The following is a 27803-nucleotide window of genomic DNA, read 5'->3' on the forward strand; positions in this document are numbered from 1 at the left end:
TGCAATTGTAATCCATGATAAATATTAAGTCCTCAAAGTGTAGCTGACGACACATCACAGAGAAATAAACTTCATCAGAACAAGAACAAGAAATGGGTCAGAATCTCCAAGCTTACAAAATAGACAAAACGTTAATCAGAATCTCCACATTAATGTCTCAGTAGCTAAGCGATGACTATTGATCAGCTAGCATACAGATTTTAAGATAGAAATACTTCACACTTAAGACCCATCTGGCTGTATAAAGGGGTTGGCGATCTCATCTGTACCATCAGTTGGGGACACAAGCATGACAGCAGTTCCTCTACAAACCTGCATTGCAATAAAATAAGTCCCCAGGATAATGGAATATTCATTGCTAAGCTAAAATAGTTCCTGTTGAAAGATAATGATAGAATAATTCAAAAAAGCTAGTGGAAGAAGTGCTTATAGTCATGTGAATTTTCAACTTTTTCTTTTCTTGCAGGAAATGCTTTTATGCTGTGATAGGTTGTAGAAATTAAAATATACTGAATACTATCAACTGAGAAATCAGGGAGCAAAGCTCCTTACAGGCTACAACTGAGGAAAAATCCTCTGGTAATAGACTACTCAAGAAAAGGAAAGAAATATGACTGACACTGTTGTAGTGCAGCCAACCCTCAAAGACCTTCACCAATATTTATCCTCCCACCTCTGTTTCCCCTTATTTAATACTGATTCTCGAATCTCCTCACTCCCACACACTCATGCTGCCAGTCACCATTCAGTTATAATTTCCCCTCTCCCTCTCCCTCTCTTTCTCTCTCCTAATTGAATTTTCCCCTTTCGGTTATTATTTTTGTTCCTCTCATAAACCAGCAGGCCTTTGCTACCATTGGGCAAATCATATTTTCCTATGCTCTTGTACATGTGTTAAGGGCCTATCATAAGTACATTTACTGGAGGCACTGCACATTTTAAATTCTATAAAATTTAAACAATCAGCATACACATTTATAAACCAAAACAAAAAAACTGATAATAGAGTTAAAGTACAACTTTTCACCCTCAATGAACAATTTAACATGGCCAGAATCAGTCAATTGCTTTATTATATAAGAATTCTTAATAGAAAATTACAGAAACATATTTTAAATTGCTTTTCTTGTAGCTCTCCTAATGCACTTATAGATGACATGTTCTTAATAGACTTCACCCTATAGTTTAGGTCACAATGAGAACCTACAAAGGATTCAAGGGAGAAGACAATGGAAAATATATACATATTAGATGTTGCTTATGTTTTGCAAGAGTACATAATTGATCTCTCCTATGTACTTGGACTGTAATTCTAATCAATTAACTTGATATTTTTCTTACAAATACAAAATAAATATTTTATGAACTTGATTTATTAAACTTCCCTAGAACCTCAAAGAAGCAAAGATGCAAAATTTTAATGAAGCACGACATCAGCAAAGCAAGCTTTTTATGAGCCAGAAGGTGTAATTCTGACACTCATGATGTTGAAGATGAGAACTTACAATTAAGCCAAGATTTCTGGTCTGATCGGTAGTTTTGAGGGGATCATCAGGATCTGCAGCACAAGGGACAAATAAAATCTTCTTTCAAACAACAGAAATGAAATGTTAGATAATTTTTAAGAATAAGCTAATATGTTAATTTTTTGTGGTGGAGTATATAAACAAGCATAATGCTGATAGTAAGTAGAGTCACACAAGCATTTGAACTAGAAACTATATCTGCTCTTTTGACACATAGAAGGTACAATAATAAGCATAGTTGTATTGATGTGCCAAGTTCATCTAAGAGTGTTTAATAATTCGGTTCTGCACTATACTGAACAAATTCTGAATGGAAATTCCATTTTGAATTCAGTGCTAAAACAAAAATAAGAAAAATGATGCTGAATTCAATCAGCAAATTAAGAAATTGAGTAAATCAAGGGATTAATCAAAGTGAGAAAAAAATTTAAATATCATAGGATCTTCCACTCCAATGCTTATGTTATTTGGAACTAAAAGTTCAGTGCTAAATCTGCACTTGGGGCGTATTAGGGTAAACAACTTGAGTAAGCATTTATTCACTAAACTCTTATCAAATGAGATTTCCCATATAGGCTTGGTTACAGAGCTTAATGAAATAAGCTAAAAAGAGCTTATTTTGATAAGGTTCATAGTTAAGCTTATTGAATAAACTACAAATACAAAAGGCATATAGATAGATAAATAAGCTACTTTCATAAGCTTAAACAAGCCCTTCAGAATGCTCCCTTAATCATAGAAGCAGTGAAAATGATGATAAAAATGGCATTATTTAGCTCCTTAGTCGTTATTCATTCAATATTTCACTCTCAGTTAGTATAAGTCCCTTTATGTAGTTTTCAATAGTTTGCTAAATACCCAAATAGTGATTTAATTCTGTAAAGTTAAAGTATAATTAAGCAGCTTCATGGCGTAAATCCTCACACCAAAAAAATTTCACCCATAATGAGCAAATAATCCAATGAATCAACCAAAAGTATAGATGAAAGCTCAAATATTTTGCCCCCTAGCCCTGAAAGAACATTTTTGCATTTTAGCAGATTGTAGCAAAATTCGCTGAAAAGGCTGGAAAAGCAGCATTATGAATTCACAAACATAATAACAAAGTAACAAATAGAGCTACTGCAGTACATACAAAATTAAAATGATAAACAGAAAAACAAGATATCTGCATTGTTTAGTTACCTCTTAAAAACTCTACAGCTTCATCTAGGACAAGGTTAAGCAACTGATCATACCCTTTCAGAGTCCCTGTCACTGCAATCAAACAAAACAAAATATAACAAAAAATATACATGTAGAAGAGTTTATTTGCATTTTAATTATGAAAGCTAACTCTCAATTGAGTACTTGCAATTCAAAACGAAACGAATTTCATACTTCCGCCGTCATTTTAAACAATCAATACATAAATCATTAACCATTTAAAAAAATAAAAAATCACAAGAGAAGGGAATTGGGTAACCTAACCTTGTCTGCCACCAGTAAGCTTAACTTGAACGCCTTTGTCTACAAACTTTGCAAGGTCCAAAACCGTTTCCTTTCTGCCCGACTGTGTCGATTATAAAATGCACAAAAAAAAAAGATTTACATATCATAAGAGCATTCAGAACAAAAGTAAATGAAAAAGGGGGGAAAACCCTAAAAGAAGACAGAGAGATGAAATAGTTTTGAAATTGAAGATGTGATTGGGGTTTGCTGAATCTTACCATGCTTAATTCACGTAGTGTCGGGCTTCGTATGGTACTGATTTGTGTCTGCGCGACAATGAAAAGAGAAGTACCGATGCGAAAGTGATAGTATGGATTTGAATATACACAGAGAGAGAGAACTTGGAAGAGAGGAGTGAACAACGGCAAATGGGGGACCAATATATATATTAAGTGACGGCGGAAATAACTTTGAAACAAAACAGAATATAAATGTTTTTTTACCGAAATTTTTTTTAAAAAAATAGTCAGATCCTAAATTTGTAAAGAGCGCCACAAATATATATCCTAGCATTAATTTTCATTTAAGTCTGTCTGTTAAAGAGATAAATTTGTTTTGACCATTTTTAATTGTCATATTTATCATATAATATCTTTCTTTTTTTACTTTTCATCTTCCATTTTAGTGAGCAATATGTCTCTAAAAGATGAAACTACATAATTTTGGATATTCACATCTTGTATCACTTTGCTTCTAACATTGCTTCCAAAGCAAGGCCACCCTCCAATTCCACTCTTATTCTTATTTTGTTACCTTTGTTACTGTGTTGTGTGGGAGTGAAATTGGCCATCTGGGTCACCCAGAAAATATTGTAACATGGATAAAAAAATTTGTTTTGACTTTGAATTGATGTTTCTTTGGTTGCAGGATTTCTTGGAGTAGCAACCAACAGTTGGAACATTAATGCTTAAATGATACTCTTTCTGTTTTAGTATTGTAACGTTTGCATTTGAAAATGATTTGGAGATTGGTAAGGGTGAATCCTTATTGTAGATTTTTTTAATCTATTTTCTTTGTTGCATGCTGTAGGATGGAAGTAGGTTGAGTTGGAGCAGAAAGATTGCAGCTGAAGACATTAAATTTGGTATGGAGGCTCGGGCTCTGATGCTTTAGGGTGTCGAAGAGTTTGCTGATGCTGCCAAAGTAACATGGGTTCCAAGGTAACTGAATGGATTGTTTATTTGCTTTTTGTGTTATTGTTTTTACATTAATTTTTTAGTAGAGCTTTTACATTAATTGTTGATGTTGATAGTGTTAGATGGGGAAGATTATTATTAGTAATGGTAAGGGGAAAGTGTTGGAACTTGGAAGGAATGACACTGCGAATGATTGTGATGACTGATCTCAGATGTCTATGAAGTCAATTCTTGCCTTTATGAGGGATAAAAAGTCAAAAACTACTATTTAACAAAACAATGAAAGATGTTAATGCTGCTGGACTGTTTTAAGTTTGTGGATTGCCATTGTGCAATAGGTGTTGTCTGTGTTGGTTGATGTTGAGTTTATTCTCTTTATGGGGCGTAATGTTGTGATGGAGCAAAGTTTTGGTGCCACTAAAGTAACCAAAGACGGAGTAAATACTGCAAAGAGCATTGAATTCAAGGGTAAAGTTAAGAATGTTAGTTTCAGACTTGTAGTGCATGTTGCTAATGCTACTAATGATGTTTCACAATACCAGATTGCATGGTTCTGTGGTTGTTAAAAAATTAGTTTGTCTTTCATCTTAGGACATGATATAGATGCTAGAAGACTATAAACTTGCTTTCAGGTTGCTGGTATTATCTAATAATTTAGGTGTTGTAACCGTGACAGAATATTGAGGGAGCACTTCAATTGTTTTGCAGGAACCACATGCGCTATAGTCCTTACGCGAGCAATATTTACTGAAGGCTGCAAATCAGTTATGGCTGTAGGTGCTGCGGTGACAAACTTGAAAAGCAGAGCAAGGATGATTAGCACATCAGAAGAAATAACACAGGTTTGTCGACGAGCCTCTTCTTGTATATTGCAAAGGACTGAGTTTTATCTTCAATTTCTATTTTTGAATTTAGATTGATAGGTTGGGACATATCTGCTAATGGAGAGAGAGAAATTGGTCAGTTGATTGCAAAAGCTATGGAGAAAGTTGGCAAAGAGGGAGTAATCACAATTTCAGTTAGTTTTTATCTGATTATCCTATTGATCAGTGTTTAATGCCTGTTTTACTTGTGGAGGAAAGTGTGGTTAGAGATTCCATCTTGGTTATGGTCATCCAGGATGGAGTCATTTCTTTTTCTGCCATTCATTTTGCTAATCCTTATTGAAGTATAGGTGATGCACTTGAATATCAGAAAAAAGAATTAAAGCATCTGGTGATCTGCAGGAGTAAGATAACAGAGAGAAGCAGAGTGAAATGAAGATGATAATGCTGATGAGTATGGCTACATTTCTGAATTTGAAAAAGGGGACAACTCAAGCTTTGGGATCTGCAATATTGGAGCAGGTTGATAGAAACATTGATGGTGGTGAGTTTGATAAAGAGTGCCTTGCCGGAGAATATGCAGAGTTGCAGTTTGAGAAGGAAAAATCAGAAATGAATTCTGTATAAGTAATTCTTCATTAATCCCCAAAAATGAAAAAAGGGAACAAGTGATGGATCAGTAAAGGCTATTACTAGTGAGAATGTTGATGTTGAAAATTGTCTAGAAGATTTGGTTTCTTTCAGGAGTTCATATGTGAGTGAGAGCACATATAATCTAGGCCAGCCTTCTCTGCATGACAATTTCCTACTCCAACCTTATCTCTGATCCAGCACCAAGCGCCGTAGAATTGTGCGATTTCAGGAGTTAGATCGCAATTTTAACGACTTGAGTTTCTTATTATTAGAAAATTTAGTCAACCCACTAGTCATAAATACATTAAAAGGTTAATTGAACACTATATTTTAGGCCTAACAAACATGTGACCAATTAGTAAATATAAATATTAATTTTTTTGTTAGTATTAATATACTTATTGAAAAGTTATTTTAATTGCAGTAATTTCTAGCTTAACTTAGTTGTAACTGACTGCTAGAATATGTTAAAGTTTCAGGTCAGTTAGATATTATTTGTGATAGAATATATAACTAAGAAATAATCTTCATTTAATAAGTTAATTTTATAAAGTTGAGTTTTACTGAAGCTTATTTTATAGTAATATCATTTTTTCATAATATATTAAAATAAAAATAATATATTTATTAATATTTTAAATATTAAAAATGTTAATATACATAAAAAGTCATTCCTATAGATTTATTGAAAGATAAATTTATATCTTATTTTGATACCTTATTATAAAATAGAAATTTAAATAAGTTTTCAGTCAAACCTTCAATATAAATTTATATGAATAAAAATGACAAAATTTTGTGAAATTATACAAATTCTCTCTTTTTTCAATCATTACAATAATTCTCTTAATTGTTTAACAAAAATTATACCAATATTCCTTATATATTAACTAACCTCTTCTAATTGTTTAAAAAATATTACACAATGTTTTTCTTACAGGGAAGATTGAATTAAGTGTTAAAAAAATAATTTGTATAATTTTACAAAAACTCAAAAGTAGTTAGCATAATTTAATCATAAATATATTTGAAGAAGGTTAATTGAATATAAACTTTCGCGAGTAAAATATTAAAAAAATTATATGCTCATATATTTAAACAATTAAATTTCAATGTTTAAAACTGATATTTTTTTCATACTTTAATTTTTACTTTCATCTTTATACTTCTCTTTTTTTTTAAAGAAATTTTTCCCTTCTTTTTTGTCACATTTATTATTTTCTTTTTCTCTAAGTCCAAAAAACCCCACTGCAATAAACTCATGTACACTACTAAAAAAAAATCATTTTAAGACGCGCGTTCCACATCGTTCCCGCCAAAGACGTCGTAGTAGGAGTAGCAGTGGCAATTCCGTAAATAAGTTACCATTTTTAGTCCCATGTGCAAGGCGCGTGACACATTCAACAACGTTGGCTGTGGGTGCCCGTCTTTGTAGGCAGCGCGCAGGTAAGTTAAGACGGTGCACTTGAGAACACCTCGTTGAAATTTTGAATTTCAAAGACGTTGTTCTTAAGCCACCGTCGTTAACATTGAGGTATATAATGTTGTTCGCGCTAATTCGAACACTCGAGCTCCCGCTTCCCTGTTTCTCTGAAACCACGTGTCTACCGTGACCTCGCCGTGACCTGTGGCGTTTGCCCGCACCCCCGTGACCTCGTCCGGCGTCTCGTCTTGTGGCGGCACCGCGCAAGCCAGTGAGTACCCCTTTTCAGAGTTGTCGTAACACGGCTGTGTTTTGAAGGTAGGGTTGTGGATGTTTGAAATTTCTTGTGGATGTTGAAGAAGTAATTATTGTGCACTTGGGATGTTGTTGTAAGTAGGTTAGTGAACTTGGAATGTTGTTGTAACTAGGTTGTTGTGCAAATGTTGTCTTGCCCTAAAAAAGTAATGTTTGAATGCATGTCTTTAGGAACCCATTAAGATAATGTATTCGTGTTTATGCTCCCTAGCTCTGATAGAAATTGGCAGTTTCTGAGAGTCACCTGCTATAGCACATAATATTTGTCCACAATCTAGTGTTCTTAAAAAAGTTAAAATGAATTCCTTCTCTGTTTTGTAGGAATTGAAGCTCGGGGTTTCATTTTTGGTTCTCCCATATAGGAGCAAAGTTTGTACCATTGAGGAAACCGAAAAAATGCCTGGTTTGTTGTGATTCTTAATTTATATAAACATGAAATCATAAATTATGTCACGTATTATTATTGACACAAGTGCTTGTTCTCTCAGTCCCTGTTAACAAAAGGTTGCTTTGTCCCTGTTAACAAAAGGTTGCTTTGGTGGCAGGCAAAGTTATTTCTCAAGAGCATATTCTGGAATATGGAAGAGACTGTCTTGAGATGCATGTTGGTTTGGAGCTGTTGAACCTGCTGAGCATGCTTTAGTTGTTGATGATTTGATTGCAACTGGTGGAACACTCTGTGCAGCTATGGACTTACTAGGTAAGTACTTGTACAAATTTAGAATCTATTTCTATTTGGATTTTGTAGCATGAATTCATTTGGAACCATGATCAAGTTGGATGCAAATTTTGGAAGAACTTCATTATTAAGGTCAAATTGTAGTTGATGTGACTCAGGCTCTATAAATTAAGAGTAATTTGGCTTCCAAGGAATAAAGTAAAATGCCTTAAGTCTTATATAGTGAGATGTATTGTACATTTAAGAGTGGAGAAGAGCATAAAGATGATTGATTTACAGAGTTGGAGCCCTCTCAGTGGAGCCAGCAATCACAGTGAGCAAGTTGTTACCAAAAGGGTCACTGAGATGTTTTGCTAAGTTCTCAACTGGACCTTCTCCAGTGACATATGCTTGGAAGTAGAAACCAAGCATTGCAAACATAGCAAGTCTACCATTCTTAATTTCCTTCACCTTTAGAAGTGCAGCTTGGTCTGGATCCTTTGCTAGTCCCAATGGGTCGAATGGACCACCCGGATGAAGCTTGTCTTCCAAGTCCTATATGGAATATGTCACTTTCAGTAAATCAACTGATGAATTTCTGTTAAATTATATGAATAGGGTGGTAATATGCATTCCCATCATTCACTTAAGTCTGAATTAAGAGAGATCATTTGAATAAATAATAACCTTCCCTTTAGTAAGAAAAATGTTACATACCAGGCCATTAATAATTCTGTAGTACTCAGCACCACCCACAAGAACTATCTCAGCAACAACAGCAAGAATAGATTCTAAATTTGGACACACACACACACACACACACACATATATACATATAGGACAATCCCGAAAATTATGATATTGAAGAGCTAACTGGAAATGAATCGGTAGTGAAATGGTCAGTGTCAGTCACTCTGTTATCTCTCTTTGTATATCAATAATCCCTCTACCTACCTGTCTATATATTACTAACTTGCAATTAGTGAATTAAATTATTTATTTTGCTTTCATTTTCTTGCAGGATTTGATGCTTGGTGTAGCTGATCTTCATACACTAGAGGCAGTGGCTGCTGCTGAATCTGCAATTTCCACTTTTCTGCAATCTGCTGCTGCTGAATCTGTTGAATCTTGACTGCTGAATTCTGCTGCTGAATGCTGAGATTGTTCAGGTAAACTGCATCTACAACTATCTTGCCCTATAGCAACTTAGTGGAATCCTAAATCACATATAAAAAATATTTCAGCTGTGCAGACTCATTCCTTGGATTTTATGTAGACTGAAACTTGGAGAAACAAAATAGTCTTTAATAACAATTGGATATGAGGACTAACCTTGGGAAGATTAGACATATATGTTTCTGGGATATCCATCTCTGCAAGAGCACTGCTATTTATAGCCATTGCAGCTTTATGAATTTGATTAGCACAATCTCTTTTCTCATTCAAGTGCTTCCTTGACTTATCAATAAGGCCCCCAAGGTGAACACAAGGAACCGGCAGCCACCACTTCTCATCTTTCCTCTGAACAATCCTTCGAAATGAGCCTCCCCGTGACCGAGTTGAATTCCCTGATATGGTCCCTTGCTCCGCGTACCAAAATTCAGTATCCTGGAAACTATCCAATATTTCCTGTAAAAAAAAAATAAAAAAATTGTGAGGCACAAAATCTTTGGATGAAAACAGAGTTGTCACAAACAAGAAGCATTTGAAATTTGTCTTACTATGAGCATTGTGTCAAGCTTCTGCAAAGCTGGGAGGCTGATGTAAATATCTGATCTTGGTTTGCTTGTCATCATCTAAGAGACACCACTAGATAACATATTAGACACATTATGAGATGCACAAAAATTGGGTTTGTGGACTCCAATAGTACTTAGTAGTTATCACACTAGTACTCCATGATCACCTATGAACATAGACACATACTATGATATCAAAGTAGGATCCACTACTCAGCTTAAGTAGCTCATTTTGCTTAATTTATGCAGTTTAAGTAGCTCATTTTGCTGCTCTTAATGGGAACGGGTGCACTGTTAAAATAAAGTTTTTTCTGATTTCCAATAAAAAATATCATCAACTTCAAAGAAATGAACCTTTTCTGATTGGTATGCACCTTTATTTTACAGGGAATTTTCTCTCTAGCTCCCTGAAAATTTTGTCTAATTCAATTTTAGTCCACCAGACCAGCTACCAAATTTAAAAACCTTATACATCACTGGACCTCATACTTCATAAGCATGTGGATTATACTTTGAACCCCTTGAAGATTTAGACACATTGGAAACAATAAATTTTAGTCAAAGCTAGCTCTGCTCTGTCAAAACTGCGGGTGTGTTTTCTTTGTCCTCTCTTCTCTTCTTTTTTCTTCATAATGTTATTGTTTTTCTTTGTTTCTTGGGTTAGTTTTTTCAACTAATGTACAATTTATTATAGATGCATGCCTTGATGATTTTATATATATTACTAATCTTTATAAGTTCTTGATAGATTTATGAGACCTATTCTGTATACTAATCTTTATAAGTTCTTGATAGATTTATGAGTCCTATTCTGTCACACGAAACTTCATGCTCAATAGCTAGAAACAATTGAACAAGTTGCTAACCCAGGGTTATGGTTTGCTTTATCCAAAATACTTATTTGGCACTTAAACATAGTTTCTTTATTTAAATCATTTGGGATTTGATTCATCTCCATAATTTCCTTACATAGCTGGTTTGATCCTTGAAAATGTAGCTCTCTTTATGAAAATGGAACCTTTTGTAAGGCATTTCACAAGGAATCTGATGGATGGAGAGATTGTGTAGCTTGCTACAAGGTAAGATTGGAAGTTTTTGTTTTGTTCATTTTATATCTTGTCTAGATAAGATATTCAATATGCCTACAATCCATACTGTCTTCATTTTCAATCTCTAAGATGTTGCACTGTGGATACATTGTTTCAATCCATACTGTCTAGATAAGATATTCAATAATTTTCTGGCTTTTTGTAACTGTAGACTTGTATAGTATATGCTACAGTCTATAAGCTCAATTCTATGATATAACTGGATTCAAGAAAAAAAAAAGATTGGTACTTGCATGAGATGTTTTCTGATCTTTCCATCATCATTCTAGAAAAAAATAAATCGTATTACATGACATGATCATAATTTCAGTTTAGTTTCTTCATGAATTTCCTCTAACTAAAACTTTTTGGTAAAACTTAGAAAGGCATATTGAATATTCATGCTTTCTCCATTTTTTGCCCACCAAAAACAAGCATCCCACCAAAATGCTTTCTCCATTTTTCTCCATTTTGCTAAGTTAATGCTGTTATGGCTTTTGAAAATGGTTCCAAAAAGGAGCTTGAGAAAGTTGGTCTAAAAATCTCGAAGAGCTTTCCTCTTACTAGGACTACTCTGGCATCTATGGAGTCTTTGTCCCTGCCAGTGGTACTGTGAACACCTTACTGTATTTTCATTTTTGAGATTGATCATGACTTTGTCTGTGATGTTTGGGTTCTTTTGCTGAGAACAGGTTCAGGAAATTGTTCTTTCTGCTGATATGCAATGTGAGAAGTGCCAGAAGAGGTTGCACGCCAACCACCTCTTTATCACTTACTCCTTCTCTGTGTATTATATAGTCACTTGTTTCTGCTGTTGCATGACTTGAAAAAACATGGCAACTGCAGCATCAAGAAGACCTAGGTGGCGCCACCACGCTCCTCCTCCTCCCACCCCCAGGATCCTTCACTTCCCTCGCTAGGAAGAACAGAAATTTTGACAAGCAAGGTTCCTTTCGATGTCGTTGCTTACGGCAGCAACGACGTAGTTGGCCAACCATTCAACGGCGGTCGTTGCCGGTGCAACGACATAGTAGACCTTACCTTTCAAGCATTGATTGTCATACACTACGTCGGTGCCGCCATAGCCCGACCTTAAAAGCTTACCTTTCAACGTTGTTCCTCGTGCCGGCAATGTCTTCGAAGGTGAACTTGCAACTACGGGCCTCCCGTCATCCCCGTCGCAGGAATCGTGTGTTTCTAAAACGGTGGAAGGAGACCGTCGTAGACTGGCCGGAGGCCTACGACGACATCTCATTCAAAGACGGCCGTGCACCGTCGTTGAACTCCGAGAAGCACCGACGTTGAACGCGTTTTTTGTAGCAGTGATAGCTAAATAGACGACACACTTGGAATCTTATTGCCATATATAAACTCAGGTAGCTAAATAGACGACACACTTCCAAAAAACCTCACTTCAATGAACTCAGATGCTAAATAGACACACTTCGAACCTTATTGCCATATATTATTGTTTTTGTCAGAGTTTCTGATAGAAGGACATGACAATACTTAATTTACTCTTAGATGGATATAACTCATAACTAGTATCGGCCATCATTAAACAAAAACTTTATTGGCTATTCAATTCCATCATAATTCTGACAATTTTTTTTTGAAACGGTTAAACCTTTAACTTTCGGAGTGGTGGGGGCTTCCTGATCAAAGTAGCTTGCTCAAAGGAATATGCAATTTCGATGAGCTTTGGTTCTGAGCCTTTCAAACCTCCAAAGATAATTCCAAATGGTGCACCCTTTTCATATCCCGCTGGAACAGTTACTCCAGGATAACCTCCCCTTGCAAGTATACTAACAAAGAATGAAAAGGGTACTACCACCGCGTCAAGTTTTTTTGTTATCATTAATTTCTCAAATCCATTATGTGACAATCTTGCCATGTTTAACACTGCTTCCTTCAGTTCCCTAACTCCATTTGTCTTTTGAGCTATCAACATGAGATCTTGGCCATACTCCTTAAGTTTCTCCTGCAATTTCCTTACCAATGTTATTATATCTATTCGAGTGAAATGAGATTTATGTGCTCAATTTTCAGTTAAAATTGGTCTTAGTCTAATAAAATTCGTATAATAGTGAACGTAATGTTAGTATTTCTATTTGATAGTTGATGAATTTCTCCTTCCTTTATAGAATTTAATATATTAGAATGATGGCCGAAATTCATCAATAAGATGAATTTTGAGCAAATTTTTTTACCATATCTATTTTAATCATCAACAAGTAAATAGCAGGGGCTTTGTTACATACTAACCAATTTTGGGTGTTTCTTGTTGAAGGCTATCACATCGGCCAAGCTTCTCACTGGGGAAGCAACTAAGTCTCTGAGGTATGCGTTCAAGGATAATTTGAATTCATATGCCATAGCAATGTCTTCACTTTGGTCATTAAAGATTTCCTGAATGTTGTTTATCTCCAAATTGTCAACCAAAACTGCTCCTTTTTGCCTGAGTTTGAAAAATATACGTATGATACTGAATAATGTAATCAATAATTAATACTTGACACAAATCGTAATTTTCATTACCTTATTGTTTTCAGGTGCAGTTCGAAAGTATCATGCATAAAAGTGTCATTTCCAAAACCGTAGAATGTTCTTACAACACCTAATCTCTTTCCTCTCAGTCCATCTTTCTTTAGAAATTGAGCATAGCCACCTCTTGGGAGATACTTTGATGCTTTGATTGTTGCGTTATCATTGACGTCGATGCCTGCAATGGTTTCAAGAACAAGAGCAGCATCTGATACAGTCCTGCAAATTGGTCTGTACCAGCCCACAAGAAGTTACACATTTAATGCAACAAAATTATTTTGACGGGAAAAGTAATAATGCTTGCAAAGTCAAATAGTTTTGATATAAAGAAAATAGCAAATTACATTAATACTTCTTAAGAATTTTTCGAATTACATAAAATACTATTCTTTGTTTAATGTTAGTAACAACTTTCATTATAGGAGTGTTGTTTTCAAATTTCAATCATTAAGGGAGTTGGTGTAATATATAAGGAGAATATCAGTATAATGCTTTTAAACAATAAAGAAGTTAGTTTAAGAATAGGAAAAAAATGATATTGTATGTAATTCGGAAAAAGCTCAAAAGATTTGAGTGTAATTTGTTCAAAAGAAAATGGTGAAATTACCATAGTCCATAGACTTACCCAACTGTGTCCTGTAATGGGGTGATGGGAACTACCCCTGCTCTACTAGTGAGGCCAACTGTTGGTTTAATGCCCACTACTGAATTAGAACCTGAAGGGCATAAAATGGACCCATCAGTCTCACTACCAAGTGACACTGCCACCAAATTTGCGGCCACTGATATTGCTGATCCGCTACTAGATCCACAGGGACCATCCATTGTGTATGGATTCTGCACAACACAAATCACATAAGTTTTTTTTTGAAGAATCCTTTTTCAACCATACAAATCACATATGTCCTGCTCGTTAATTAATTTTATATATATATATATATATATAATTAATGAGCAAGACGTAACTATCTACCAACCATATTACACTATGTTGACTCAACAATTGAAACATTAATAATAATATAATAGATTACTTTACTATGGACTTTGCAAATCATCAAGAATAGACACATAGATTTGAGTTGAAAAGCAAGAACAAGGTCAGATTAAAGTGAGAAAAAGCAAGTAAATCAATCACCTTTCCTTCTCCACCTCTGCCATTCCAACCACTGGGTGCATCATTCGACCTATAATGTGACCATTCACTCAGGGTGGCCTTGCCTAAAATGATAGCACCAGCTTCTCTTAACCTGGTAACTACACCTGCATCTCTAGGCACCACAGAGCCAAGAAGTGCAAAAGAGCCTGCAGTGGTGTTCATCTTATCCTTGGTAGCAATGTTGTCCTTAACCAAAATGGGTATTCCATGCAATGCTGGAAGAGTCCCTGGTGCATTAGCCTTTCTCTCATGGTCAGCTTTGTCAGCTTGTGCTAGTGCATCTGGGTTTAACTCCAACACCCCTCTCAGAACTGGGTTTTGGGTTTGTATTTGTTTGTGGTAGAACTCAACTAGTTGCCTAGAGGTTAATTGGTTTCTACGGAAAGCAAGTTGGAGATCATAGACAGTTGCCTCTTCAATTGAGAATCCCTTGGCCGTGGTAGTTGGTAGAAATAAGGAAGAGAAAGTGACTAGAGGGATTAAAAGAATGAATTGAAAAAACAAAGAGAAACATCCTACTGTGTTGCAGGCCATGAAAGCACCAGGATATAATATTCAATTTACTGCATAATGTTATGTATCTTCTTAATCATTATGGCCGTGAAAAATAAAATATCTAGAAATACTCCAACGTGATTCACAGACTGTCCACAGTATCTGAATAAATAATTAAGTAGGGGCAGTGGCACATTTTTGTTTCTTTTTGTCATATCGCTTTATTCGATTATTCTCTTTTTTTTCTCTCTCCTTTTTACAAGATTTATTCGATAATTTTGAAGTGAATAAAATTGAGGAGATTTCTCAATTTCAAAAAGTAACGAGGAAGTTTTGTTGACTCAAGTGTGAAAGAAAATGATGATATTGTGAAGATAATTATTACAAGTGAGAAAAGTATTCAGCATCATGGAATAATGATAATGGTAGTGGATAAATTTTTTGTCTCCTAAGAAAATGTGACGCGTAATTAAATAAGTATAGGTAAATGTTAACAAGTTAAGAAATTAATTTTTTTTCATTGGAACGTGTGAAATTATGTTTTTGATAATTTTTTATGTTCTCGTATATTTTACATAATAAATATTTTTTCTTTTAATATTTATTAGAAAAAATTCATAAATATATGATTAAAAAGAATTGTATAATAAAAGAGGAGGGGAAAAAGAAACCTCAAAATCAAAATAATGGATAAAAACTTGGAGAGTTCATGCCGTATTTAAGTCTAATATAAGAATAAACAGTGAATTTTATCCTCTTAATAGATTTGAAAAGTTAATTTTCATTTGTCATCACTAATAAAAAATAGTTTAACAAAATAGTTTAACAAAAGAATAAATTTATAACTAAAATAATTATCGACATAAACTGTTGTATAGGAATATATTTATTATAATATTATTTTTTTTACTTTTTATGGTCCCACTCGACTATAAATATATCCTAAAACATAAAAATATAAAATTTACTCACCTCATAAAAGTACAACAACAAATATATCTAGATTTACTGCTCTTATTCTGATCAAGGGTTCGTTATTGTTACCACATGAGTTTCTGATGCGATGGATGACGAGCAGCAAGAGGGTCCAGGACAGGAGCAAGAAGAAGAGGGTTCACAACCGAGAAATAGAAAATAGCCTCCAAAATCATCGTCTACCTAGTTGAGCTTCTCAAGCAAGATCCCGAAATGGTGATTCCCGTTCGCTCCCTCCCTCGACCACCACCGCCGCCGCCAGATCAACCTCCCCAAGCCCCACCGTGTCTCCGATTTCCTCCGCAAAACGCCCAACCTCTTCGAACTCTACAAGGACCAGAAGGGGGTGCTCTGGTGCGGCATGACCCCAAAAGCCGAGAACTTGATGGAACAACAACAAAGGGTCATCGAAGAACACGCCGACAAAGCCACCGAACACGTCACGAGGTTTCTCATGATGTCGCTGGACAAAAGGCTTCCCTTGGACAAGATTGCGCATTTCAGAAGAGATTTTGGGTTGCCGTTGGATTTTAGAGTCCATTGGGTGCATAAGTATCCCCAGCTTTTTAAGGTGGTGAAGTCACTTGATGGGGTTGAGTTTTTGGAGCTTGTATCTTGGAACCCTGATTGGGCAATCACTGAGTTAGAGAAAAAAGGTGGTGACAGAAACAACCGAAACTACCAAAAGTGAAACTACCAATACCCCAGGAATGCTTTCAGTTCCATTTCCTTTGATGTTCCCCGCGAACTATATCGTTACTATGGTGAAAAGATTAAGAATTTTCAGGAGATGTCTTATTTGTCTCCCTATGCTGATGCTCGTGGACTTAAGGCTGGATCATTGGAGTTTGATATAAAGGGACTGTTACTGTTATGCATGAACTGCTTAGTTTCACTATTGAGAAGAGGTTGGTCACCGATCACCTCACACACTTTCGTTGGGAGCTTGTGATGCCTCAGAAGCTGATGAGGCTTCTGCTCAAGGACTGTGGGATCTTCTATGTATCCAAGAGGGGGAAGAGGTTTAGTGTGTTTTTGACTGAGGCTTATGAGGGTTCTGAGCTCATTGAGAAATGCCCCTTGGTGCTGTGGAAGGAGAAGGTTTTGGGGCTTGTGGGTTATACAGGGAGGAAGAAGAAGCTTGAGGTATGCAGTGATGATGAGTCTGATGTGGAAGATCATGATGGTTTGGTTTTGGACAGAGAGGAATTCTGAAGTGGGGGACTTACATGTGCAGATTGAGCCTCGGGGTACTTTGCATTACGAGGATCCTTTAGTTGGGGATGATTGAGATGGATGTTGGAGAGATTTCATGAAGATCTGGAAATTTTGGAAGTTGTTGAGGTCCGAGTTGTATTTCAATTTTACCATATATATGATTGATTCACTTTATACTTCAAAGTTCTCAGGAACACGCAATTGTATAACTTTATGTAAATCAAAATTTGAGGATTGGCATTTTACTTTCATAGGTTAGTAAATCTCAGTAGCCTTGTACGGTGGCGATGTTTCGAAAACCTGTTGCGTTTTAAATGTGGGGGAAATGTGGTTTTTTGACAAATGAAAGGTTAAGAGAAAATGAATCAACAATAAAATCATACTAAAATTGAGCTACAATGAGTCAAAACAAATGTTGGTAAACATAACCAATATATATCGTGGGCGTTAGCTCAAATTATTGAAATTTCTGAAAATATTTGATATTTCTACTTCAATTGCTAAATTTGTTCATTTGTGTACCTCTTTAATTTCAAAGTCCTAAATGGTATTGATACCTCACATAGTTCATTTTAGAACCCAAGCTCTTAAAAGGATTTGTTAATGTCAACAACCCAAAGTCTTAAGGATATTGATTCCCCGCAACAGATTAATGCAAAAGTTCCCGGTAGGCTAAATTCAAAATAGGCTTTGGTGTAAAGAAGAGACAATTGTGACGCAAATCATCATATGAACACCTAGTGGAATAAGAGAGAGGCTTTTCTTGTAGTTGAACAAATCACATGAACAATGAACACAAACTGGAAGATTAATCTATATGTTGCATGTGTCATAAGAAGACAACCATGATTGGTCTGCCAAATTTGCTAGTTCAATATCCTCTTCGCTACAAAATAACTCAAATTGACCATTAACATTGTTCGGCACCTTGGTGTCATCACAAGTAGGCATTACAAGGTCATCTAAAGTAGGTCGTATTTCTTCATTAGGCAAATGTGTTTTGGCAAGTAGCTTATTAAGTGTGCTAATCTCCTTGTCATGTTTCTTCTTCAATTTATCAATTTGTTTGTAGGCCTTTGCAGCTTCCTGCTCTGCATCCATCGCCCGCTTCTGCAAGTTAATACATCTTATAGAATTAGCTCAAGTAGTGAACTGAGCTGACCCAGCTCTTTGGAAAACATCTCCACTACCAGTTAAACTATATGCATGCATCAGCTGTAGAAAATAAAATTGACTTGCTTTTCTTACAAAAAAATTGCCAGAAATTCATTTGTGAGAGTAAAAGACTTCAGCATAAAAGAATAAAGGTTTAATTATTCATTTGGTCCCTATAGTTGTACAAACTTTACCTTTTAATCTCTACTTAAAAATCATCTCTTTTAGTCCTTATACATACTTTTTTTAATCTCTTCTAGTTCCTATGAGTTTAGATGATAGAGACTAAAAAAGAGTAAAAATGTTATGCATAGGGACTAAAAAGGATTAAAATGGTATGTGTAAATACGCATTTGAATATACATAATTTTTTTAATCTCTTTTAGTCCCTATGAGTTTAGATGATAGAGACTAAAAGAGATTAAAAATGTTATGTATAGGGATTAAAATGGTATGTGTAAATACACATTGATTCTTGCTCAGTTGAAATTTAAATATACACATTGATTCTTTACATACCTGTGCGGTAATGACAGCTTCTTCTGCTTCATTAAGTTGCACAAGAAGTTCACCTGCAGCTTGCACTGCTTCAGCAGTATCCTTCAGTTGAGCTCGAAGTCCTCTATTTTCATCTCTTAGGATTTCCATTTCTTTTTCTTTTTCTGCTTTTAATGCTGAAATTTCTGCTGCAAGGGCATTTATGAATTTAGAGTCTGCACCTCTTACTCCTGCTGCTCTGGAAGCTGCTTCCTTGACATCATCAATTCCATCCTGGATCTTTCTATGCCTGTCAAGCAATTGGATGTGTTTCTCTTCTAAATCAGCATACTGTTCTAAAATTCGTGCATGGCCTTCTATAGCCATTTGCATTGTTTCATTCAGTTCCTCCGCACACTTCCTCTCAGTATCTAGTTCCTGCTTCCTCTTTTCAGCTAGTAACCTGCTAGTTTCAAGTTCAGCTCTCAGTTTTTCAGTTAGAGAAATCCACCTGCTTTCTGCCTCGGTCCATTGACTTTTTTCCTGCTCAAGTTTTACTTTGGCACTGTCTTCAGTTGATTCTGGATTTGCGTTTGCCTTAGTGCTAGCCTCTGTTAAATCTGGAATGGCAGTGAGGTTTGCTTCCAAACTAGGTTCAGATGAATAAGTCAATTGCAATGGAGGATATTGCTTTGTTGCGGCTGTGGATGAAGAGTCAACATAAAAGTGAAGCTGGTTTCTTAAACTACATATCTCTTCCATCAACACTTCCCTCTCCCCAAATTGGTAAAAATTCTGATACTCTTGTAACTCATCTTGTACTCTTTTTAACTCTATCTTCATCTTCAGAACTTCTAAATGATGCTCATGGTTCTCCTTTAAAAGCTGTTGAATTTTGATAGCAGGCAAGTCCTAAATATAAGCATCAAAGATAGTAATCATAAAGAGAAAACCTTAAAATAACTTATTTCTACCTTGTTTTCATGTGTGAGGGACACAAGCTCTTCATCCATGGACTCCTTGGTGGATAAAACACCATCAATAAGGCTCTGAAGGCGTAGAATTTTATCTTCTCTTATCTGTGTTATTGTGGCATTGCATTCCCTCTCTTGCCTGTACTTTTGCAACTACAAATATGATTTAAAATAGTCACAATACAAGACAAAACAATGACCACAGATGATTGTCGGTAAATAGAAACTTACCAAGCAATTGAGCTGCATTATATCAGAAGTCTGCTTTGCACAAAACTCTTCTAGTGCCATTTCTCTCCTTATCGATCCTGCCAAAACCTTCTCTACTGCCTACATCATAATAGAAAGAAATGAAAAGTAATAGATTGAATTTAAGCTATACCAGAAAATGCAGCTGAGATCCTTGCACTTACTTTCAGAATTTGCTTCTTTGGTTTACCAGTTGACTGCGGGCAATCAATCAGTAACTGCTGCACATTTGAGCTATTGTCAATCTCATTGACATCAAGCTGCATTCTGCTTTTACAGTTATTACAGGTAAGCATAGCATAATCTTCCTTTTTGGCATTATCATCAAGAAAAGTCTGGACTCCGACATCAACTTTTTCCACAGGAATAATTAGCCTGGAATCTTTGGGTCTCAATGAGAGACTCGATAACGATGTACCATGATGGTGGCTATCAATAATTTCAAGACCATGGCGGATGCTTACTGCTAAATTTTCAGTTTTAGTTACGAAATTTGGAGCTGTCTGGCTAGAGAGAGCAGTAGACAAGCATTTCTGGTTAACGGTGTTTGTGCCTAAATCACTTTCACCATGAATATTATTCTCAGAAGGAGACTGCTTTAATGAGGTCCTCAAACTTTTCCTGCTGCTGCTGATTGTTGGTGAAAGGCTGGAAGGAGGGGATTTGAGGATGGGGGATGTTTTGCATTTAACCATGCCGCCAGCAAGGCTGTCACCATTCATTGCAGCACTAGGAGAACCAATAGATCCATTAGGGGCTGAAAAACCAGCAAAACCTCCATTTGAGTTGTGGAGAACTACAGCATGATCCTCGACACCTTCCTCATCAATCTCCATCTCCTCATCACCATCCTCATCAACATGAGGTAGTGATAATGGGCGATTGAGGGTAGGCTTCAACAAATTCAAACTTCTTCTGATCAAAGCTGCTGAATGACCTCGACTTCCATCACTTGGACTGTAACCATTTGCTTTAATTCGATGCAGTTCATCCTGTTTGATTTCTTACAGTTATAAGTTATTTGAAAATAAATATGTACTGGCCAGGTATAAGGAAATGATTGATCATGGTAGAAGAGATATTACCCTGAGTTGGCATATCACATCTCGTAATTGATTCACATCATCGTGCATTACTTCATTGACAACTGCTTTATTCTTGATATCCTTTACACATTGTGCAAATCTCAATGTACTAAAAGTTTCACTCTTACAACTGCAATGTTAAGTCATGAGAAATAATTCAACATACATTAAGAGCCAGAAGTTCAAATCACTAATGGTTGATATCTACCTTTGTGCTGGGGAAATAGCACAAACCAAAGCTAATTTTGCATTTCCACCAAGAGACTCCTGCAATAAAAATGTTAACCTGGAGTCTCTATATGGTATATGTCGCGGCTTTCCTGTCTGAGAAACTTCAGCTAGAATTTTTATCAAATTCCTGCAGTACAATTCAACCTCAGTAAGTAATTGGATGATGGATGATTAGAATTTGGCAGTCAGGAATTTTCAGACCATGGAATAAACGCCACCTAACAACTTCCCTTTTCCCTTTCCTTCACATCTAGGTTTTATGCCCATTTCATATTTCATCTATCATGGGGGAATGACTAGTATCTATTCACCAGCTTGAGGGGGGATGTTGAATGGGAATCACAAAATCTATGGGAGATTGTTGCGATTCAAGATGCAAAGAGAGAGAATTTTTTAGAACGATTAAACTTCAGTAATATTTTATTCATTTAAAATGGCTAGATTTCAGGTACTTACACAACTACAATACAATTGCAATTAATGTGATAGCTAACATTCATTTACTGAATCCAAACCGTTGCGCATAGCTTCCAGCTGGACTAACTACCTATAGGAAAACTGGTCCCTGTCCATTCCCAATGAGCTAGATTGACCTAACACACACTGTACCCCCAACTAACATCCCCCCCCAAGCTCAAGGTTAAATTGCATAAACTTGTCAAACACTCTGATCTTATCTCTGAAAACATGAAAATGCAGTGAAGAGAGAGGCATGTTGAGAGCATCCACCCCCACTGATCATGAGTTGGGACATGATGGAGTAGTAGGCTCTTGCTTAGAACCTTTTCCCAAACAAAAAAGTATAAAGTATCTAACTCCATTTTTTTAATGCAAGAGTGAAGCACCAGATTGTGAGAGAACCACTGAACTCAAAGTGTCACAAAGGATTTTTAGGAGTCTGAAAAAAGCAGTGTAATCTGGTGAGCAACGACTGAATCCATAGAATCTCAGCTGAAGTTTGGGCCAAGCTTCTATAGTCAGCTTTGGAACTTGCCACCAAATTTTGTTTCTTTGATCACCACAAAATGGGCCATGTTTGGATAAAATTCTCCATAAGTATTTATATGAAAAAATAAGAAGGTAAAATGCATTGAGCTTAAATCAACTTGTATTTGTATTTAAAGCTATTTTTCATTTGTGATTGCTTGTAATTTGTATTTCAATTCCAATATCAAACATCAATGTATACACACATTTTAAACCATACCCAAGCTGTGAAAGGGATCTATTAATATTGCCAGCTTCCTTTAAACGGTCTCCTGCTGCACCCGTTAATTTTTGTCGTTCTGACCCAGCTAGATCAACAAGATTTATTTTACTTGTTCTAAATCTGCTTACACCATTTGCAGTACTCTGCAAAGTGAAAATATGGACTCACTTCAATACCTCTTTTCTCAATTTACAATTCTATTGTGAAGCTGAAAAATATCTTCCCAACAGAAGTTCTTTTGGAAAACAGAAGAACTGAAAAGAAAAAGTCCATTGCTAGATTCCACATTTCAATATTGCACATGTAGTTTCTTCTAAAATTTATCCAGTTAAAGATTGTAAAATGTCTGCCCTTCCTATCTAATATTATTAAAAACTATCTCCAAGCCACAAGAGAAGAGTGCATCACCTTGCATCGAGATTCAACCACACAAGTAAAAACAGTATGAGAACGTGAACTTTCAGAATTTATACTGGTTGCACCAATTCTTCTGTTTAACAAACCCTGTATAATGAAAGGTATATAATAGTAAAAACACAAGAGAAAAGGACAAAGGAAAACCATGGCAATTATGAAATTTGGAGCCCAAAAATACATAAATAAAATAAAATAAAAACTATCAATTGAATGTGTTGGGCCCTTGAGATCCTTAGAGACAAAATTATAAAGAATGGAGATAGAGAATAGGAAACATAATATAACTCTTCTGTATTGAAAAATTGAAATCAGGGGATGACTCTCCTCAAAGGAAATCCTCTTCCTCCACTGAGCAACACTGCCTCAGGTTCAACTCGAAAAATATATAACTAACTTCTCAATTACAGCTCTCTGTCTATTTCTTCTAACTGACTAACAGACTAAATAATACCCACTAACTACCTACTCTTCTTCGTCTTGAATAGATTAGTTACATTGGGCTTTATTCATTTACAGAAGACTGGGCCCTAACAGAATGGAAAGGAAAAACTTGATAATTACAAGCATATAAGAATGGTCAATTGTCTAAATATGGAAAAGAGAGAGAGCTATTCAAGTCAGACTGAGAGCAATTAAGCATTTCATTCCTCCTACTACTGATCAAATCAACTGGTTCTACCTTAATGGAAAATTTTGTTTTTATGTAATGAGTCATATATGCTCAAAATGAAGCTCTGCCACATTTCTTACAAAAATACTTGTTAAAAAAAGTAATGAAGTACTCATTCAGTGTAATTTCAAAGATGGCAAATTTAGTTTAAACACAGAGTACTCAAGTGAGGCATGTACAACATATGACCCTTAAATGTTGTTTTTACTTTTCATTCTATGGTGAAAGAACATTAAAAATAGATGTTTCATCCTGTTGATTGATGGATGTTTGACAAGTGACACGTGAAACTCTAAATGCTAAGAAAACAACACATGCTAGGTGTTCATGAAGCATTGTTGCTGATGTAACAAGGATGCTTAACCAATTGAAGAATGCTGCCATAACCTCTACAACTTCCACATATTTAAGAACCTGATCCTCTAATGCATTAGTAATATATAATTCTAATCTTTTTCTAATACTTTAGTTGCCATTTAGCGTGAGGGAAGAAATAAAGACAAACAAGTCCTTGATAAATAGTTTTTGGATCTTATTTTAATCCTTTAAGAAAATCTATTATATATTTTTATTGAATTCCATAGTTTACTCATAATGGAATGGTTGAATAGCAAAATAGGCAATAGGCAACACTGCAACAGTGACGGAAGAGGGAAACCACAACTATTTATACAAGTGTGATGAAGCACACCTTTATCAAAAGCTGAGTCACATCTTTCTTCGTACACACTAGCTCCTCTGTAAGATTTTCAACATAGACACCAGATTTGACATCTTCTCTAATCTGAATAAGCATCAAAAGACCAGTTCCAGTATAACCCGGTTAAGCATGATCGAGGGAAATGAAATAGATTTTACCTGTAGGTTTCTTTGATTTGGATCTAATAGATCTGCTATTTGCTCGTTGTATATCTGCAAAACAAGTTCACACATCAAAAAGGACTAGATAACAAGGTCAAGCAGAACAGGGACATAGAAAGAAATCATCAACAGTCATTCAATTCAACCTCGAGAAAAGAGCAGTGGCACTGATACTTGAGTTGCTTGTCAGAATGCTTAATTTGCTCCTGTGCATGAAACACAACAATGAAAATCACGACAAAGTTCATATAACCATCAAAGGATTCAATCACAAATAGAATAGAACTCAACACTACCTCATTTATGCAGGCAAAGAGTCTTTCAAAAACACGAGGCGCAAGGCCTTGTTGATCACTTGCTGAATTGCCATCTGACAAAGCATTGGCAGGACCCCACATGGTATAAGTTTTCCCACTCCCAGTCTATCCAAAATTTTCAAAAAATCAACATAATCAATCACGAGTAACAAGAGAACATAAGGGCAACGCAAAATGGGAAGAAAGTAGAAACCTGCCCATATGCAAATATAGAACTATTAAATCCAGCCAAGCAATTCTCTACAAGAGGCGCCCCAACAAGCTCAAAAATATCCAACTGGAGGATAAAACAGCAACCCAGTTACAATCACAAAATCACGAGAGAGACACAGAGAACGAGTTCAATGTAATAATGAAGTAATTATAAACTTGTAATCATGCCTGAGTAGCATTGCTGTGAGCAACGGAATCAAATGTGAAGCTCTGACCGTTGATGGACAAGGAATCACTGGAAATCCTCTGAACTATGGAATCTCCCTCGTCCCCGTCATCGCATGCAGGCCTCATTCTCACAATAACCTAGAAATTAGAATATAAAATTATAAATTAACAAGTTAAAAAAAAGAAGAAGAAAGAAGTAGAATTTGGAATGGTTGTTGACCTTGACGCCGGAACCGGGGGTGGGGGGAACGGAATGGTCGGAAAGCTTGCGCTTAAGAGGGTTAGGGTTGGGAGGTTTTGGGGGCAAGGGGGACTTGAAAGGAGGAGGATGGTTTTCTTTGTCCTTGGATTTTTGTTTTCGCGTGGGTCTGGGTTTTCTGAAAGCATGTGCGGAAGGAGTGTCCCGACACCGAAAGATTGGATTTTTTGGAAGCATGGTTGCAGTTGCAGAGAACAGAACGGAGAAGAGAAGAGAAAGTAGGGTTTGGGTTGAGAGGGGAAGGGAGAATGAAGAATGTAGCCGTTAGGGGAGTTGGGAGTTGGGAAATGGGAGGGATTTGAATGTCAGCGCGTGTACGGTTCTTGTGTGTACCTGATAAAATAAATTATTGAGCTTTCTAGTTTCTATATTGAGCTTGTCGTTTTTCTTAGAAATAAATAAATAAATTATTGGTTGTTTAAAGATAAAAAATTTAAATACAATGAATGTGTAAAAAAATTTATGTATTAATTTGTCATTAAATTAAATTGTGTATATGACTAATCAATTATATTTTTTTATATTTAAAAAACTAAATTTGAGTTCTTCCCTTGACTCCTATTGAAGATAATTTGAATGGGACACAAATTGCACATAAAGCTGGCGAATTATCTGTATTTTTGGGTGTACCACTTTTTTACTGATGAGAATTGAACTTAATTAGAAATTAAATTGCACAAAAAGCTTCAGAATTGTCTTATTTATTTTGTGTACCTTTTGAAATATTTTGAAAAAAAAAACGTTTTTTTTTTCAAAATATTTCCATTTTTATAGATGAGGCGTTATTTGATTTCGAAATCCGATTATTTGTTATCATTTCACATTTTCAGACATCAAAATTATATTTACCTGAAATAATTCTTATTTTTTTCTAATATTTTTTTCCTAATATTTTTTTCTTTTGAGTGTTTATTATTCTTATTTCTATATTGGAAGAAAATAAGAGGCAAGTCTCTCTGTAGTTTTTTTTTAACTTTTTAAATAAAATAAAAATATAATTAATAAGTTGGTGTAGATCTCTTCATATTTATCTTAAACTTTTTTAGATAAAAAAAGTATGGCTAGAGGACGATTTGATTTAAAGAAGAGAAAAAGTTGACGAAATACTTTCTATACTCAAATGTGAAATGCTATTTGCACTATTGTAAGAGGTCCTTATATATTTCTTAAAAAAAAATTTACTCAATGACTAAATAATAACAATAAAATATCTTCTTATATCTTTCATTAAAAGTATTATACCTTATACAATTTTTTTATTCCCTGTAATTTTTTACCAAAATATTTTGTATATATCTTCTCAACAATTCAATAATGACAGATGGAGAAGCGGTCTTACTCAATTAATTTTTGTAATCCCACGAATACAGGTAGAAATTTTTATCCCATATTTATTATGAAGTAATAAAATAATTAATTTTAAACATATTTTATTTCTATGTAAGTTATAATTTACGTAGGATTAATATTTAATCTCGGACTCCATAACATCCCATACCTAGATCATATAATTCAATCGAGACATCGTGTAATAGACCAAAATTTTCTTAATATTTTGTTGAGAAATAGCTAAAATAATTCCTAATACTACCATTATTATAACTATAAAAGTTATTCTGTTTATTATTGAACGTAAAACTATGAAAATTTATTCTCGTGACAGTTTCTTTCCACCAATTTAGTTCTTATGTGCCAATTTCATTCACGCAACATTCATAAAAATCCAAACATATTCTCCTTACTACCCTCTCAATGCTCCTTTATGTTACATAATATAGTTTTTTTTCTTTGCCATAATTTTCATCCCTATGTGCCAATTTCATTCACGCAAAATAGGCATATTGGAATTGCTCTCTCTCTCTCTCTCTCTCTCTCTCTCTTCTCTCTCTCTCTCTCTCTCTCTCTCTCTCTCTCTATATATATATATATATATATATATATATATATTCGTGAAAGATACTCAGTTACATACTGAAAGGTGTTATGTGTATGTTATTAGATAGAAAACTTACTTAACATTTATGCAAAGTTAGAAATTAATAACTCAATCAAACTCTCAACAAAAAAAATAACTCAATCAAGCACACGTGTTTTATTTATGAGAATATAAAAAACATTTACAGTCAATTTTAATAATTAACCAAACAATTTTTTTAGAGCATATATATGGAACCCAAAAATAACATTGTCATGCTATATTATGAGGAAAAAATAAATAAATTCCCGAGACAAAAAAAATGTCCACGAAATAAACGTCGTAATTGAATACACGCCTAGATTATCCAGTCTTAAT

General features: G+C 35.1%; 3 protein-coding genes, 1 long non-coding RNA gene and 1 pseudogene across 9 annotated transcripts; 2 read left to right on the forward strand and 3 right to left on the reverse strand.

Annotated features, from left to right (window-relative positions):
* LOC100807381 (sm-like protein LSM7) lies at window positions 1-3414 on the reverse strand. Its single transcript, XM_003524862.4, has 5 exons — window positions 3236-3414; window positions 2997-3078; window positions 2712-2783; window positions 1506-1558; window positions 1-312 (listed from the first exon to the last, which is right to left on the reverse strand). The coding sequence occupies exons 1-5, from the start codon at window positions 3236-3238 to the stop codon at window positions 223-225; spliced, it is 300 nt and encodes a 99-aa protein (XP_003524910.1). The 5' UTR covers window positions 3239-3414; the 3' UTR covers window positions 1-222.
* Window positions 3415-6878: 3464 nt separating this feature from the next.
* On the forward strand, window positions 6879-13876 carry LOC100788482 (uncharacterized). 4 transcript variants are annotated; one of them, XR_001388457.3, is made up of 8 exons: window positions 6879-7351; window positions 7670-7751; window positions 7894-8048; window positions 9028-9175; window positions 10133-10335; window positions 10743-10824; window positions 13124-13173; window positions 13386-13876. It is a non-coding gene; the product is annotated as an uncharacterized lncRNA (long non-coding RNA). The 4 variants fall into 4 exon arrangements; XR_005891528.1 differs by adding an exon at window positions 11526-12209 and having other exon boundaries at window positions 6903-7351; window positions 10133-10824; XR_005891529.1 differs by having other exon boundaries at window positions 6905-7351; window positions 10743-12209.
* On the reverse strand, window positions 8222-15511 carry LOC100807918 (probable amidase At4g34880). Of its 2 annotated transcripts, XR_414430.4 has the most exons (8): window positions 14516-15511; window positions 14003-14214; window positions 13372-13608; window positions 13099-13291; window positions 9728-9815; window positions 9339-9635; window positions 8724-9223; window positions 8222-8561 (listed from the first exon to the last, which is right to left on the reverse strand). XR_414430.4 is itself a non-coding variant. In XM_003524863.5 (5 exons), the coding sequence occupies exons 1-5, from the start codon at window positions 15068-15070 to the stop codon at window positions 12455-12457; spliced, it is 1557 nt and encodes a 518-aa protein (XP_003524911.1). In that variant the 5' UTR covers window positions 15071-15498; the 3' UTR covers window positions 12275-12454. The 2 variants fall into 2 exon arrangements, 1 of the variants encoding a protein (XP_003524911.1); XM_003524863.5 differs by lacking the exons at window positions 8222-8561; window positions 8724-9223; window positions 9339-9635; window positions 9728-9815 and adding an exon at window positions 12275-12814 and having other exon boundaries at window positions 14516-15498.
* Window positions 15512-16089: 578 nt separating this feature from the next.
* On the forward strand, window positions 16090-17469 carry LOC100808794 (protein WHAT'S THIS FACTOR 1 homolog, chloroplastic-like; annotated as a pseudogene).
* Window positions 17470-18014: 545 nt separating this feature from the next.
* On the reverse strand, window positions 18015-27791 carry LOC100790067 (kinesin-like protein KIN-12A). 2 transcript variants are annotated; one of them, XM_006580070.4, is made up of 16 exons: window positions 25472-27791; window positions 25252-25389; window positions 25064-25147; window positions 24850-24975; window positions 24700-24759; window positions 24551-24604; window positions 24384-24476; window positions 23014-23109; window positions 22603-22748; window positions 21373-21522; window positions 21165-21294; window positions 20244-21071; window positions 20062-20160; window positions 19831-19983; window positions 18899-19741; window positions 18015-18334 (listed from the first exon to the last, which is right to left on the reverse strand). In XM_006580070.4, exons 1-16 carry the CDS (start codon window positions 25685-25687, stop codon window positions 18038-18040), a joined length of 3513 nt encoding a protein of 1170 aa, XP_006580133.1. In that variant the 5' UTR covers window positions 25688-27791; the 3' UTR covers window positions 18015-18037. The 2 variants fall into 2 exon arrangements, with proteins under 2 accessions (XP_006580133.1, XP_025984260.1); XM_026128475.2 differs by lacking the exons at window positions 25252-25389; window positions 25472-27791 and having other exon boundaries at window positions 25068-25138.
* Window positions 27792-27803: the final 12 nt, after the last annotated feature.

Source organism: Glycine max, chromosome 5, assembly GCF_000004515.6.
Source record: "Glycine max cultivar Williams 82 chromosome 5, Glycine_max_v4.0, whole genome shotgun sequence".
Classification (NCBI taxonomy): Eukaryota; Viridiplantae; Streptophyta; class Magnoliopsida; order Fabales; family Fabaceae; genus Glycine; species Glycine max.

Excerpts from the sequence above, each read along its gene's own strand:
- LOC100790067 (XM_006580070.4), bottom strand. The coding sequence starts at position 25,687 with ATGCTTCCAAAAAATCCAATCTTTCGGTGTCGGGACACTCCTTCCGCA. Across the intron at positions 22,749-23,013 it reads TGGTTGAATCTCGATGCAAG|AGTACTGCAAATGGTGTAAG; the intron begins GTGATGCACTCT and ends TTCACTTTGCAG. Across the intron at positions 19,984-20,061 it reads TAATGCAGCTCAATTGCTTG|TTGCAAAAGTACAGGCAAGA; the intron begins GTAAGTTTCTAT and ends TCATATTTGTAG.
- LOC100807918 (XM_003524863.5), bottom strand. The coding sequence starts at position 15,070 with ATGGCCTGCAACACAGTAGGATGTTTCTCTTTGTTTTTTCAATTCATT. Across the intron at positions 13,609-14,002 it reads CCATTACAGGACACAGTTGG|ACCAATTTGCAGGACTGTAT; the intron begins GTAAGTCTATGG and ends GGGCTGGTACAG. Across the intron at positions 12,815-13,098 it reads ACAAGAAACACCCAAAATTG|GAGAAACTTAAGGAGTATGG; the intron begins GTTAGTATGTAA and ends AGGAAATTGCAG.
- LOC100807381 (XM_003524862.4), bottom strand. Across the intron at positions 2,784-2,996 it reads GCTTACTGGTGGCAGACAAG|TGACAGGGACTCTGAAAGGG; the intron begins GTTAGGTTACCC and ends GTTTGATTGCAG. Across the intron at positions 313-1,505 it reads CCAGAAATCTTGGCTTAATT|GTTTGTAGAGGAACTGCTGT; the intron begins GTAAGTTCTCAT and ends ATTGCAATGCAG.